We start from the raw sequence: 13,864 nt of genomic DNA, 5'->3' as shown, positions 1-13,864 counted from the left end.
TGATGATTTATTGCCATTCTGGAGAAAATAAACGAGGCATAATTTTTTTGTTTGTTATTATTATGTTATTTCTGCGATTATTATTAATTTAGTTTCCACTTTTGCACTCTTTGTTAATAACGTGTGAAGTAAAATAGGTTTGATCGGACACGAAACATGTGTCTTTGATTTTTATTAATTTTCATCACTGGATTTTTTCTAATTACGAGTTTAGTGATTGTTCTTTTATAATATAGTGATCGTGCATATTTTAGGTAGCGAATAATATAGCGCGTAAATATAAAAATATAAAAATGAAGAAAACATTCATCGTCAAGCAATCTTCAACTATCTTCCAACGTACCGTTTCATTCGATCCGCCACGTCTGGATACTCAAGGTCTGCAACAAAGTAGGCGATGATCCCTTGAAGTCGATCGATAATCAATTTTCATCGAGTATTTATAGGGATACTGTTACTTACCTACTGAAAGACTGGGATCATCGAACCGAAGATCACGAGCTACAAGGTATCGGTTGTTTGCTAGCGTAGATGAAACCGACTGGGACTGTTTTCATCGGCTTTCGAATCGTTCGCTGATTTATGCAGAACCCAACCAGGGTCGTTTAAAAGCGCCTCATCTATCTACGATCTCGTAATGATCGTTATTGTACCGTTACTCTCGGTCAAGGTTCCCGGCGAGATCGAATTGAAATATCACGTCCGCTCCGGTCAGCGATCTTCCGCGTCTTTCCATGCCTCTCTCCTGGCTTCCTTTCCCTACAGGCGCTTGTAAACAACGATTTAGGAACACCGTCATCGCTGATTATCGATTCAGCTTGTTCTGCTTATGATTTATACCGTTCAGTAGTAATATATTCCTTGAGAGATCGAACATTTCCATTGCCGATTTATGGGACAAGTTTCAAGATTTCAATATTTATCGTCATGTACTGCTCAGGTTTTAGAAGGTATTTTTGATCAACAGATTGGAAATATTTATACACATTCACATACAGAGGAGCACTGTACTTTCGGTATTTTATAGGTTCCTATATGTTAAACGGATCCATGCATTTTTTAATGTTTATATTTCCTATAAATGTATAATAATTCACAGTTTAATGGGCAATTTCTGAGATTCTCTAATGAATAGTTATGGTGGAATATTTTCGCTTTAAATTGATAGGCAGATATAATCGTTCGGTTGACAGAACTTCGCGTTTCTTTTTTTAAAAAGAAATATATACTACATCAGCATACTATATTAAGAATTTCTGGTTTACTTCGAAGAGTAGATTTGTGGGATGAATTTGTTTTTGAGTCGCAATTCGATAATCCCATTCGACGGAAATTATGCGGCAACGTAGGATTTGAAGAGACTCTCGTGCCAAACGATGGTTAAAATAGCGCAATAAAAGCGAATCCTGTTCCATCTGACGCAACGTTTTGATAAATTGCACCACAAGCAGTCAATTAAGATCTCGCTGATAATGAAGTACCGTGGTTTAAATATGTAATTAATAAACAAACTTGTTCCTTCGTAGCCTTGATTTTATCTCTCATGCAAAAGTACCGTTCAATAATTTTATGTTGAACCACTTTTAGAGTTCAATGGTACCAAAATATCGTACTATGATATAATGATACATAAAGGAAAATAATTATAGTGTCGTGCGTATGAATCCTAAATTCGACTATTATTTATTATTATTTTTTTACAAACACAGACTTGGAAAACCGAATAATATTTTTATAGCACGAAACTGATCTTCCATTTAATTTTTACTTTTTACTTTCAAACTCTCCAATCATTACATTTTACACTTCGAATCACAATCTTCTGCCTTAAATTCTTTCCCTCGTACCCTCTTTTATATCAAAATTCCAGTAAAATCATCCTCAGCAGAATCCGCTCCTTCATTACGCTCGAATCGTCGCAACTGTAACCACCGTTTCCATTAATCGTCGACGTTCTCGTCCTTTTGCTTGCCCATCCGCTATTACAAGCGAACTTAAACCAAACCGACATCCAGTTCCTCTAACATCGATCAAACTCTGAAACTTATGCAACACGAGGAAGGAACGATCAATCTAATCCCAAAGTCGACTTGTGAAAAGAAAAAGGAAAAATCGCGAGCATGCTATGAATAAGCAGAGAAATGCAACGCGTACGTCGGGATAGGGATAGAGTGGATAGGCTGATAGACGATCGCACGAGGTCGTGGCACACGCTCGAAGGATATGAACGAGCGAATAGGTTGAGGGTCGTGAGTGGCCGTTGACCCTGCGTTTGTACCTGCGCGAAGCGGAGTGGCGAGTATTGGTACCGACCACCTAGACAGGCTAGAGTACCACGTTGGTAATAGCTTCTCTAGTCTACCGACCTTCCACTCGTAAAAACAAATATTTATGGACACCGCACCGTTCAAGAGAAACGCGTCTCCGGAGCCCTTGAACGCTCGAGGTTCCATGCGGTCGGGACAGGTGTGGCTTGTTAATTGGTCGCTGAACCACGGCTTGTATTTCGGGGTTCACCAGGCGTGGTATTAGGGAAAAATTCGCTCCACGATGGATTAAGTAGATTAATGATTGGTTGTTACTGGCTTTGGAAGAGATTGAGATGTTGTTAAGGGTGTCTGGGATGATGTATGTATCGAGGGTTAAAGGTTTGCAATTTGAAAAAGGGTTAATTTAGAATTTTGCTACTGCAGAAAGCTCTTGAATCAACAATTTCGTTGAAGAAAGGGGAACGATGTTCATATATTGGGGGAAATGCACACTGTGATTATGCGATGATGTAGTAGGTTGCTGGGTTTGAAATCGTATCAAGGATTTTTGAATCAACAGACCTACGTTGTGGATTAAAAGTTTGGAATTTGGAAAAAGGTCAATTTAAATTCTACTATCGCAGAAAACTCTTTAATTAACAATTCCATTCGAGCAAGTGAAATAATGTTTGCGTATTAGGGAGAACACGCCCTGTGATCGATTATGTGATGTAACAGTGGATTATTGTGTTTGGAATAGTATTAAGAATCTTTAAGTCGATAGGCACATATTATGATATGATTAGAACTTTGGAATTTGGAAAAATACTGACTTAATCTTTAAACGATAACAAATCATAATACATAAATTAAATCATAATAATCAAATCCGATTTCTTAATGATATTGCCGTTTATTCAACCAACAATATTTAATTATATCACTTGATCTTCTGGTTGCAGTATCCAGCCGGTGCATCCAGTGAGCTTCTGCCAGAGGACAGAGGGACTAGTTATGCTCCACCTGGAACTTTGCCACCAAAGGCGGAAAATATTTCCCCAGCTGCGAAGGATTTGTTAAAACGAATGCTCCAACCGGACCCCTGCTTGAGGTTGAGGTCTCTGTTAAGTCTGCAGAGGATCGCTTTCTACATGGGTTACGATGTGCAGAGTTACATGCAGAAGAAGGTACGATGATCAGATTCGTTGAAATGTTCTGTCGTTTGATAAAATAACGCTTTACAGAGCTCTCCTCTCTTCTCTTTTTATTTACATATATGAGGTTACATATCCACGTTCATGTTTTTGAAGGGAATTTAATCTACAAGATAGTTGTGAGAGGCTTCCTAGATTGGATTCAAAAAGCAATTGTTTCTCTTTTGAAAGATTTACATTTTTCTATTCTACGCTTACGACAGAGCTTTGCAACAAAACCGACATTTAAACAATCCTTCGTGCAATTTATCCTCCAAATTTCTACAGGAATCTCCGTTTCGTCTGCTAGGACGAAAAGTCGAAACCGAGCAGGAGGGAAGGATCAATGAGTTCTCCTGTTTCGACTCCTCTTTGGGAGATAGCATTTCTCACGCCGAGGATCGATGATCTCATCACTGTGATCGTTAAATAGTATTGTTGTCCTTAGTCATTCCAGCCTAAAGCCAGATCGATTTTGGCCGAAAGATGTTGTACAATTATTTTTCTAACATTTTTATTAACGTTAGCTTGTTGCTCGTTGCTAGTTTTATATCGAGCAACGTCGTCGATGCCATCCATTACTTTTAAGCGAATGAATAACCGTGGATTTTAAACTATTTAGATTATTTTCTAGCTCGAAGAGTGATATTTTTTTAACTCTGACCTAAGACGCGGAATCTCCTATCCTCTGGTGCTATTTTTCAAGAAAATTGTTGCAACGTTCAGAGGCTTTTTTTTATGAATTAAGAATAAATTGCGCAGCTTTTGTAACACGAAAAATCAAAAATGTTGATGTGTCAATGTGCGATTGTAGCTTCTGTGTGCAGTGTACGTACTCGATACTTGAGTTCTGTTTTCTAACCCCGTTGCATCGGCAATGGGGCGCGAAAGCAAAGAAACATATGAAAGTGAAATGTATCCTATTAGAGAATAAAAATAAATTGTCGTTGTGATGATGGTCTGTGCAATTTTTGTAATGTTTAATATTTCATTTCCCTCTACTGGATAAATAGGATTAGCAAGAAAAAATATCCAAAGAAGCTGTTTCTAATATTCATAGTGATCATGAAGGATCAAGTAAATCTGGTTTGGCGATCTTAAATTAAATAGAAAACTCAAAATTTACTTGTTGTGTTAGAAAATATTTGAAAAATAAAAGTTGCATGATATCAAGGATGATATGTCGTATGATAACCAGTCTTTTGTTACTTTGCCTTTCACAGAGATATGAAAGTGACTGTTTATAGATTTGTCCTACCGTAAAGAATATAAAATTATCATTGGGATCGTTTTCAGGATACAGCGTGAGAACGCGAATGGTCTCAGTTTACAAAAGTTTTAATTTTTTTAAGAATAGTTAACAGTATTTTTGTTACAGTATTTCATCGATAATACAATAAATTGCGATAAATCGTAGTGCGTACAAACTAACAACAAAAAAACAGAACGGATCTGGATCGAAAAACGCAGCGTCTTTTTTTTTTTTTATCTTATACATTTCTTCATATCTGAAATCAATGCGAGAATACTTCTCTTTTCTTCTTTTCATTTTTTTTCTTCTTTGTTGCCGTTTCATGTCGTTTTTTTCCCCATTTGTATCCATTGTGTATCCACGAATGTACCATTTTGAGATTTGTTGCTTCGTCTTCGTTCATCTTCACACGTTTCAATTTTTGTTACTTTTCGTTTTTTGCTCCTTCTTCTTAGACGAGGGGAGACAACTCCTTCTTTCCCCCTGGGAGTGCAATCAATCGAAGTTTTATGGTAATAATAATTATATATACATTATTATTCTTACACTTAGAGGGTTTCTCGATATATAATACAACGCATTCCTTCAAATTACGTCCCGAACGACGCGCCAGCAAGCGATCACTGGTCGAATGTTTTTTTCTGTCTCTGGTCTGAATTCAAACATCAATAAAAAGTGGAATAAAAGGAAATAGAATTATATCAACATTATTAAAAAGCGATCAATTTTTAACAGAAATCTCCTAAAAGTAATAAAATTGATCGAAACGCGAAGGATCGCAACAATTTCCTATATCATTACCATCCTTAATCTTATATCATTCATAAAAAAAAAAAAATTATTAAAAACTTTCACAGAATTCTACGATATAAAATTTCAAAAAACACGAAGAAACAAAATGTACCACGTTTCATTATTAGCCCAGCTCATGCAATGAAACCAGTTTTTCTAACAGTAAATATACAATAATTTTATCAATAACAAACACGTTAAAATCAAAGAATATTTAAAAAGAGACCTACGAGAGGACTGGCAGACTAATTGTTTAATAAACAGAATTAGAGTCGCCGTTCGAATTTAATTCTATGAACAGTGAGTACGGTGGAAATCAAAGGATAATATAAATGACTCTTGAGAGAGAGAGGGAGAGAGAGAAATTAGAATATAGTTAATATAAAACATTGAAAAATTGGGATAGGGTTTAATTTTTACTGACAATGAGATCGTTGTTTCAATGTGCCAGCGATCGTTCGCGGGACGCGTCCGCGTTTTACAAAATTCAAACCACACGCGAAGCTGACGAAACACGTTGTCGCCGTCTTATTTGTCGACGACAACCGGCCCTTGAGGAAGCACGGCTCAATCGTCGGCTAGACACGCTTCGACTTAGTTTACAAAATTGAACGAAATTCAATAATTACGTCTAATTTTATATAACTGCTTCCACTCCGCTGCTCGCGGAGTCGTTTTGGTAAAAATCCTTTGGGCTGGCCGCAGGCACTGGTCTCGTGTCTTTTTTTTTTTTAATTTCTTGGCGATATACCTTCCTCGTTTTGGCTGTTTTATTGCATGGAGGAAAGAAATCATTGGTTTTTCCCTCTATCTTCTTAAGACATTTTTAGAAGATCGATAGTTTCGTTGGAAACAAAGGTTGGACAGATACATAGGGTTGAGCAGAAGTAAACAAAATCGCGAGACCAGCAACTGAAAGCCGTGAAGCCCGTTCGTAGCTACGAGGTGCTTCTCTTAGTGATACAGCGATCACTAAATCGCGTACTCGTCGCACGAGATTTATTCACACAGACGCTCTTTCGCTCGCATTCAACCACTCGTTCATCCCTCTTCACACTCCCTTAAATTACGAGTTACCTTATTGTTGTTACTGTTTCGTTATTGTTTAATAATAGCGCTATCGTAAGAGATTATGATACAAGTAGAATCGGCCGTGTTTGGCACGGCCACCGATCGCGACAATTTCTTTTTACAGCCTGACTTTTTTCCCCTCATGCTTCTTTATTTGTTCTTTGTTTTGTTATGTAGCTAGAGCGTGTGCTCGATTTTTTACACGGTCCGCGAATTTTATTCCTTTAGTTGGCTTCTTGAAACGATCATTTATTAGGATCATTCATTTGTCTCGATACATTTATTTTGAATTTCACAAATATCCATCCTAATTGTTGTTACAATTATTGTTCGATTATTATCGAAGCGTAATTAATAGAATTATGAGAAATTTCGGATATTTAAATAGCTGTTGGCGTCACATTATTTGATTCTTACGATGTAGTTGTAGAATTATTTCGGACGATTTGTAAAGTTTCGGTGATTAGAAATCTGAATTTGAAATAGAATGTTAGAAATGCGAATGTTCAAATCGCGTGGTAGAACGTTGAGCGGTGGTGTCATTGCCACGCGTTGAAATCACTGCACCAATACCATAATGTCATAATCTTTTAACCCAGAACATCTCCGAATTTTTTCAATACATTTTATAATTTGTTCATTCAAAAATGCCAAACTATCGACCTTCTAATTAAAAAATGTGACAGAGATAAAAATTTGTCTCAAATTTTCGAAAAATTCAATGAAATATTAAATAACGTCAGATGCTTTAGAACAAATGATACTTAATTTACAGAGGCGTTATTATGTTCCGATAATGGGGATTTCGCGGAACGTGAGTAAATCGAGCTTGTACACACGATAAGATGTACGAGGATCAAGAGCAAATCGAAATTGCACGGGGCGAAGGAGATGGAGAGCAAAAGTCGATGGCGAATTTCGATGGGATCGGCCAATCGATCGTGGCAGAGACGTCCGATAAGATGAAAGAGAGAGAGAGAGAGAGAGAGAGAGAGAGAGAGAGAGAGAGAGAGGGGGGGGAGTGTGTATTTTTTTACGGGAGGAAAATTTTTGCATTTTCGGTTTGCTCAAAAATGTGGTCGGAAACGTACTGGTTCGATCGTCACGAACGATCGACTCGACAGTGACGTTTGTCGGCGCTGATAAATAATTTTATCGCGCATCTCCTACATAAATCATGATAATAATAATAATAATACAATAATAATAAAGTTAAAATTATAATAATTAAAATACAATAATAATATAATAATATTAATAATAATAATAATCACGCAGACTGGACAGAGCGCGGCGAAAATATCCAACAATTGTTCTCCCTGGTTCGCTTTTTACGCAATTTTTTTTCTTTCTTCTTCTTGTTTCCTTTTTTTGTACACAAAATACCAACTATCTGTGCTGGAAAACGCACATACTGCTTGTACGCCTCGATATAATAATATATATAATATATATATCTATATATATATATATATATGTATAATATTTATATATGTATAGAGTACTTATGTATCGCCCGCGTTTAGGGCACCAGTTTTCTTTTGTTGTTCTTCATTACCTAATATCAAATATTTATAAGTATTCATTCGTTTTGCCATGCGTAATATCGTTTAGCGTGTAGCGTGGATCACTATTGCGGTGTGTTTTACAATGTGTTATCTTTTATTTGTTCTTCTCCCCTTTCGTTACGCCTAAAAATCGTCTCAACTTATTATTTACAATCGTTCGTCGTTTAATTAATCGTTATGTTTCGCATGTCGTGTCCTGTACACGTCGCTTCTAGATCATCCGTCCTCGAGAGTGGCTCTCACACGACGAAAACGGTGAAACTTATTCGGGGAAAGAAAGGAAAATATAACGAAAAAGGGAAAGGATAAGAAATTGTGAAATGTGTGAACAAAGAGAAATGGGAAAATCTCGAGGAGAAAATTTAAAGATATCCTCGTCGAGTTTTACCATTTTCACTCTCGTTCTTTCGCACCCCTAAAACTTTCGATTTCGGTCGATCCTTGTTCTTCCGTTTACTCTATCTTCTTTCCTCTCTTTCTCTCGATTTAATTAAACATTCATCCACATAGTACATTCATACTACACACCAGACAACCCGGAAATTAATGGATACATTTGTTCGACTACACGGTAGCCACAGCGCTCGACCAATGGAACGAGAGAGACGCTTCATCTCCCTATTTTACATTGTTCCGTAATCACCTGCGTCTCCGTGGTTCACTAGAAGGTCTTCGTACTCTTCCCATTCTTTTTTCTCATCATCATCATCATCATCATCATCATCGACATCATCATCATCATTATCATCATCATCATCATCATCTTTTTTCGGCCCGACATCTTCGACGACCGCGAAGTTGACGAAATTTTTTATTTCTTTTTTTTTTTATTCTTTGCTTGTTTGCTTATAATATCGAACAACTGAGTTCACCGACGGGTTTACGAGAGAGATCGATTATCCGATCCTCTCACCCCATTGGACGATCGTTAAAACTAGATTACTATTTAGAAGGAAAATCGACACATCGTCGCGACTTACATCACGCAGGGAGAAACTCGCGTGATCGAGTTCTGATATCGAGGAAGATTCGTACAATTAAAGTTGAGAACGTCGAGAAATTATTAAGAAAATTCTTATTTAATTTCTCCACGTGAAAAACTCATCGACAGAACAGATTATTAATTGTTCTTCTTTTACAATATTGTTTCTTCTTGTTGTCATTTCTGTTCGATTTCATTCTTTTTTTTTTTTTTTTTCTAATTTTACGACGTTCATCGAAAGCAGAAGGCGTCAGCGACGAGTTCCCTTTTTATCGATTTGGTCTCGACGCAAGCTTACACGAGCGTTAAAACGAATGACGATCACATGCTTGCAAGGACAGGAAGCTTCAAGGGGGTGTGGGGATTTAAGCGTGCAAGACATCGAAACACGTTTCGATTCTTTCATATCTTTCCTTTTCTTTTTAAGAAAACTCCCACGAAACGTATTCTTTATGTTTCTTTGATCAATCATCTATCCAATTGATTACAATATGTCTACGTGCCGATCAAACGACCAATTCTGTCTACTCTACGATCAATTTTAATAGAACGATCGATGGCGTAACCGATATAATATAGCGTAGACAAAATTTATGTTTCTTATGTTGTTTCAAGACCGATGCTTTCACGATCGAAACGCGTGATCGAAAATCAACGAGGATCGCAGTGTCGCTAGCGATGACAATAACAATAATAATAACCACTAAAATACGCACTATGTATATTATTTCTGTACAAAGTGTGTGTAATTGCACAATGCATTTTTTCTTTCTTTCTCCCCTTTCTCTCCTTTTCCATTTTCTCATCGAGTTCGTCGCCAAAACGGAATTTTACAACTATATATATATATATATATTTTTTTCTTTTGTTTCGCCGCATCCACTTCTCGCACGTTCCATTATTTTCCATTTCGTCTCTGTGTGTTTCCTCTGTGTATAGTAAGTCAATAAAGCGTTTGCTCCTCAAGGCAGCTCCGCAAATAGAGAAATAGTGATACCTGGCAGTAAAAAGGAAAAATAGTTCTTTTTTTTTTCTTTTTCTTGTCAATTCGAACAAGATTGTCTTAGATATTCGCACACGAGTCGATTCAAAAGACACGTCTCTGTCCGCGCGCAAAAATGGAACAATGCTTAATTATAATAAATTCTACGCAACGTTAGCGCGATACAAACAACAAAGTCATCGGTTATTAAAAGTCGATAAAAATCACGATCCGTGGAATTCTATCGATAAATCACATAATAGTCACCATATATACCACGAAGCTATGCGTTTTTCTTCATTGTATTTGTTTTTTTTTTTCATTTTTCTCTTGCTCTTTGTTCGATCGTTTCGTCGATTAAAAAAAAAACGAGGTTTTTATTTCGTTCGATTGAAAAAATCGTTTCTTTCGTGCCGAGTCGATGATAACAATTCCCTGTCGGTTTTTTTTTTTATTGAACGTCAACGTATAAAAATATTTCAAACTAACCCATCTTTAAACAACTAAATCGAAAGCTAAATCAATCTTTCTCATCGACGTTCTTCTCCATTTTTCTCTCATTTGTTTTTTAATCATCTATCGTGATACACATTCATCTCACGTCGAGTTTGAGTATTTCGCGAACTATCCGCAAGATATTGTTATCACACGAATGCTAAAGGATTAAAACTTTGTTCTTTAGGAGTCGCTTTTTTCTTTACGTATACGCGTTTTGTTGCCAGGTGACACTGACGAGCTAGCCTGATGGCAAAAGGAGAAGTTATGATGTTCTACTAAAATCTACGGAAAGACCCGTTCACCTGCGAGCTCACGTGCTCTTTTTCCCTTCCCTCTATTAAACGAATTTCTTCTATCATGAAGAGGGACTGTTCAAAGAGCCACCTTTATCGATCATGCTATCTTTCTATCTTCATCTAGCTACTTCCAATGTATACGTTTAATTTGCATATTATCTTAGAGTTTATCTGAAAATGTACTTTAAGGATATATAAGTCTCTCTTCTCAATTACATCTCGTATTCCCCATAAAAGTCAAGTCAATGCCTAGCAGTAAGAAATTCTGAGAGATGGCAAAGTTTCGTAGTCGACGTGGAGCATCAACTTTAAATGAAACAAGCAGTCACCTGCTCTTTCATTTTTAAATAGTTCGAACTCCACGAACATTCGTACAAAAAGAGTCTCATATCATTATAGAACGACGTTTTCGATTTTCTAAGTTGCAAATTTCTAACGCTGCAATCTTAGTCTTCTATCGATCTCCTCTCCCTCTTTTTTATTTTTCTCTATTCGTCTTCTTAGTTTGGCATCGAAAGAATGCAAAAGTGCTCAAAAAGATCGTCACACTGGACATTCCGACAATTTTATCCAAAGAACGGAGTAGTTTTAATAGACGCGTCAGGTGAGCTCAGGCGTGAACGAGTCTTCTTTTTCTAACAAAGAGAAATCAGCGAGTGACCCGACGCGATCGCTTTGTTACTTTTTCTCTTTTCTCGATTACTCCATAGGACGGGCCACCCTATATCACAATCTTCGTCGACGTCGTGGAGACGTTCGTCGTCAGCGCGAATGGCGGATGACCCCGATGCGTGGGTGATGGATAAGACGATCTACCGATGGGAGAGACGCAATGCATGACACGATGACGACGAGGACGATGACGACGAATGAAAACACGACGCAGCAACGTCATAAAAAGAAACCACCGTCACCGTTGCCCCGAGTACAAACGGAGTATTAGCAAAAACTCCTCTTGTCGTGAAATACCCCCGGTAGCCACGATCAACCGAGAGAGATTTTATTTTTGTTATCCAGCCTCGACGCGAGGCCACCACACTGCACCTTCACCTATACCCGCACCACACTGTAGCACCTCAACACATTGCAATTGTCATGGCCTATGGAACCTGTAACCGAGCAGAATACAAATGTGCTACTTGAGTCTGTAGTTAATGGACCGGCTGGAATGAGTGGGATAGCGATTGATTTCTATTAGACGATATTGAATTTAATTTCGAGCAATCTACTTCCTTAATCCTTTGCAATCTCCAATACACTTTTATAGCGAAATCTTCTGAAATTAAGAACTTTGTTTCGATAAGGTTTTTAGAGAGAATCGGTGCTTTCTAAATTTATTTAGACTGTAGTCTTCCTTTTATTTTTCATTCTTTATTACAGAAGATAATACAGATATAATTTTTCTGTTATCTATGTGTCTGCAGTGGCATAGAAGAATCCAAAGGATTAAGGTTTTATTTGAAATTGGTTTCCTTGGAACGCAATAAAAGTACAATTTAAAGCTTCTATAGTAGTAAAGAAACTCTTGGGGGTTGTAACATGAATTGCAGTACTTCGTGTGTAAAAGAACGAACACATTGTCTGTCTATCTTCGAAAGCTTCATTTGTTTCTCGTGTCAATTCGGCACGTTATGATAAATATAAAAGAGCAGTGTTATTATCTGTGAATGATGCAAATAATCTTATGTCTGAATTTATAGAAATTTCATATTTTTACTTTTAATAAAATATATTAATTATCAAACATATTGATTATCTATTAATCTAGAATTTCTATCGTTTTTGAACTAAAAAAAGATTGAAAGATCTGTCTCATAAATAAATAAATAAATATACAGGACATGTCAGAATTATCTTTATATTTCTATCATAAATACATGAAAAAACGGCGTACCTGGTGAGGTGTCGGCTGTCTTCATGAACGGCCATCTCCGAACTCTTAAACTCGTTCAACTCCTTTCTAATGGCTGCTTTGTCCTTAGGAGTCAATCGCGTCCAGGGTTTATCAGCCCTTCTATCATAATCATGAGCCTGCGTGACTTCGATGTAGTCGTTGAACCTGATAATCTAATAAAATACAGAAAAAAATCCAACATTTTTTTCATTTTCTTAGTTGTTTCCATTTTATAGCATAACGTTATAACGGTAAAACTGAACGAAACGCACCTTCTTTTCCTTGAGCTCCTCGACGGTCGGTCGAAAGCTGAGCTTTCGTAGTAGATACCGCTTTTTTTCTTCTTTTTGTTTCTTCTCCTCTGCAGGACTTTGCTCTGTAAATAGATTACGCGGGCATCATATTTTATCCAAGATTTATCGTGTGGCCGGGAAAATGGAAAAATTGCAAAAACATCGAAGTATGCGAACAATCTTGATATTTGCTTGTTACGTATGAAACGATCGATTTTACAAAAGCGTAAAATCATACATATTTAATCTTTCAATATCATTTATCAATCATTATTAATAATACATTAATTAAAAATTTGAAAGTAGCTGAATACAATATATTAATTGAACTTTTGTCAATTCTGACAATTATTTTATTACATAGATATTACGCGGATAAAGCATCGAAGCAGCTTGTTTTTCTTAAACAAGAATTAAACTTTGAAGATAATACGATTAAAAGTTGCTCGTAACATTGGGATAACTTTTGGAGAAGTTATATTAATTCTCCGTAGTACTCTTGGGTCCATTTGGACAGATGCAAAATTTCACTTTTGTCTCAATTCTGTAGAAAAAAACACCCTCTTTTATTACATAATGAAATAGACGTGTTAATAAATAACCTAGAATTTTTGCAGAATTCGGCGAAAATCCAGAACATTAAAGAAGTTTGAAGAGGTCAAAATAAATAAATTTGCAGATATGGCAGAGAGACGTCTACCTTTAGTGTGAAAAATTTTAATTGGAAATGACGGATCATACTTTAACATTTTGCTTCGCTGCTCGGTAACTTTTAATATTACTTCGATTAACAG

The 13,864-nt window shown here is 36.6% G+C and overlaps 2 protein-coding genes across 12 annotated transcripts in view; one reads left to right on the top strand and one right to left on the bottom strand.

The window, feature by feature from the left end:
* LOC122566193 (serine/threonine-protein kinase S6KL) overlaps nt 1-4,410 on the top strand; it is a 67,801-nt gene extending 63,391 nt beyond the window's left edge. For all 3 annotated transcript variants that reach the window (XM_043723114.1, XM_043723115.1, XM_043723117.1), the window contains 2 exons: nt 3,212-3,436; nt 3,731-4,410. In XM_043723114.1, coding sequence (XP_043579049.1) covers nt 3,212-3,436; nt 3,731-3,850 — 345 coding nt within the window. In that variant the 3' untranslated portion in view covers nt 3,851-4,410. The remainder of the gene's footprint in view (nt 1-3,211; nt 3,437-3,730) is intronic.
* Nucleotides 4,411-4,762: 352 nt separating this feature from the next.
* LOC122565961 (phosphatase and actin regulator 4B) overlaps nt 4,763-13,864 on the bottom strand; it is a 395,355-nt gene continuing 386,253 nt past the window's right edge. For 8 of the 9 annotated variants that reach the window (XM_043722568.1, XM_043722569.1, XM_043722571.1 and 5 more), the window contains 3 exons: nt 13,050-13,153; nt 12,778-12,950; nt 4,763-11,992 (listed from right to left, as the gene is read on the bottom strand). In XM_043722568.1, coding sequence (XP_043578503.1) covers nt 11,977-11,992; nt 12,778-12,950; nt 13,050-13,153 — 293 coding nt within the window. In that variant the 3' untranslated portion in view covers nt 4,763-11,976. Of the gene's footprint in view, nt 11,993-12,069; nt 12,545-12,777; nt 12,951-13,049; nt 13,154-13,864 lie in introns of those variants that run through there. The other variant, XM_043722565.1, reaches the window with a different exon arrangement.

The sequence above is a fragment of the Bombus pyrosoma genome, linkage group LG3 (genome assembly GCF_014825855.1).
Source record: "Bombus pyrosoma isolate SC7728 linkage group LG3, ASM1482585v1, whole genome shotgun sequence".
Taxonomy (NCBI): Eukaryota; Metazoa; Arthropoda; class Insecta; order Hymenoptera; family Apidae; genus Bombus; species Bombus pyrosoma.
The sequence above is the reverse complement of the archived record's forward strand: the minus strand, read 5'-3'. Positions and strand labels throughout refer to the sequence as shown.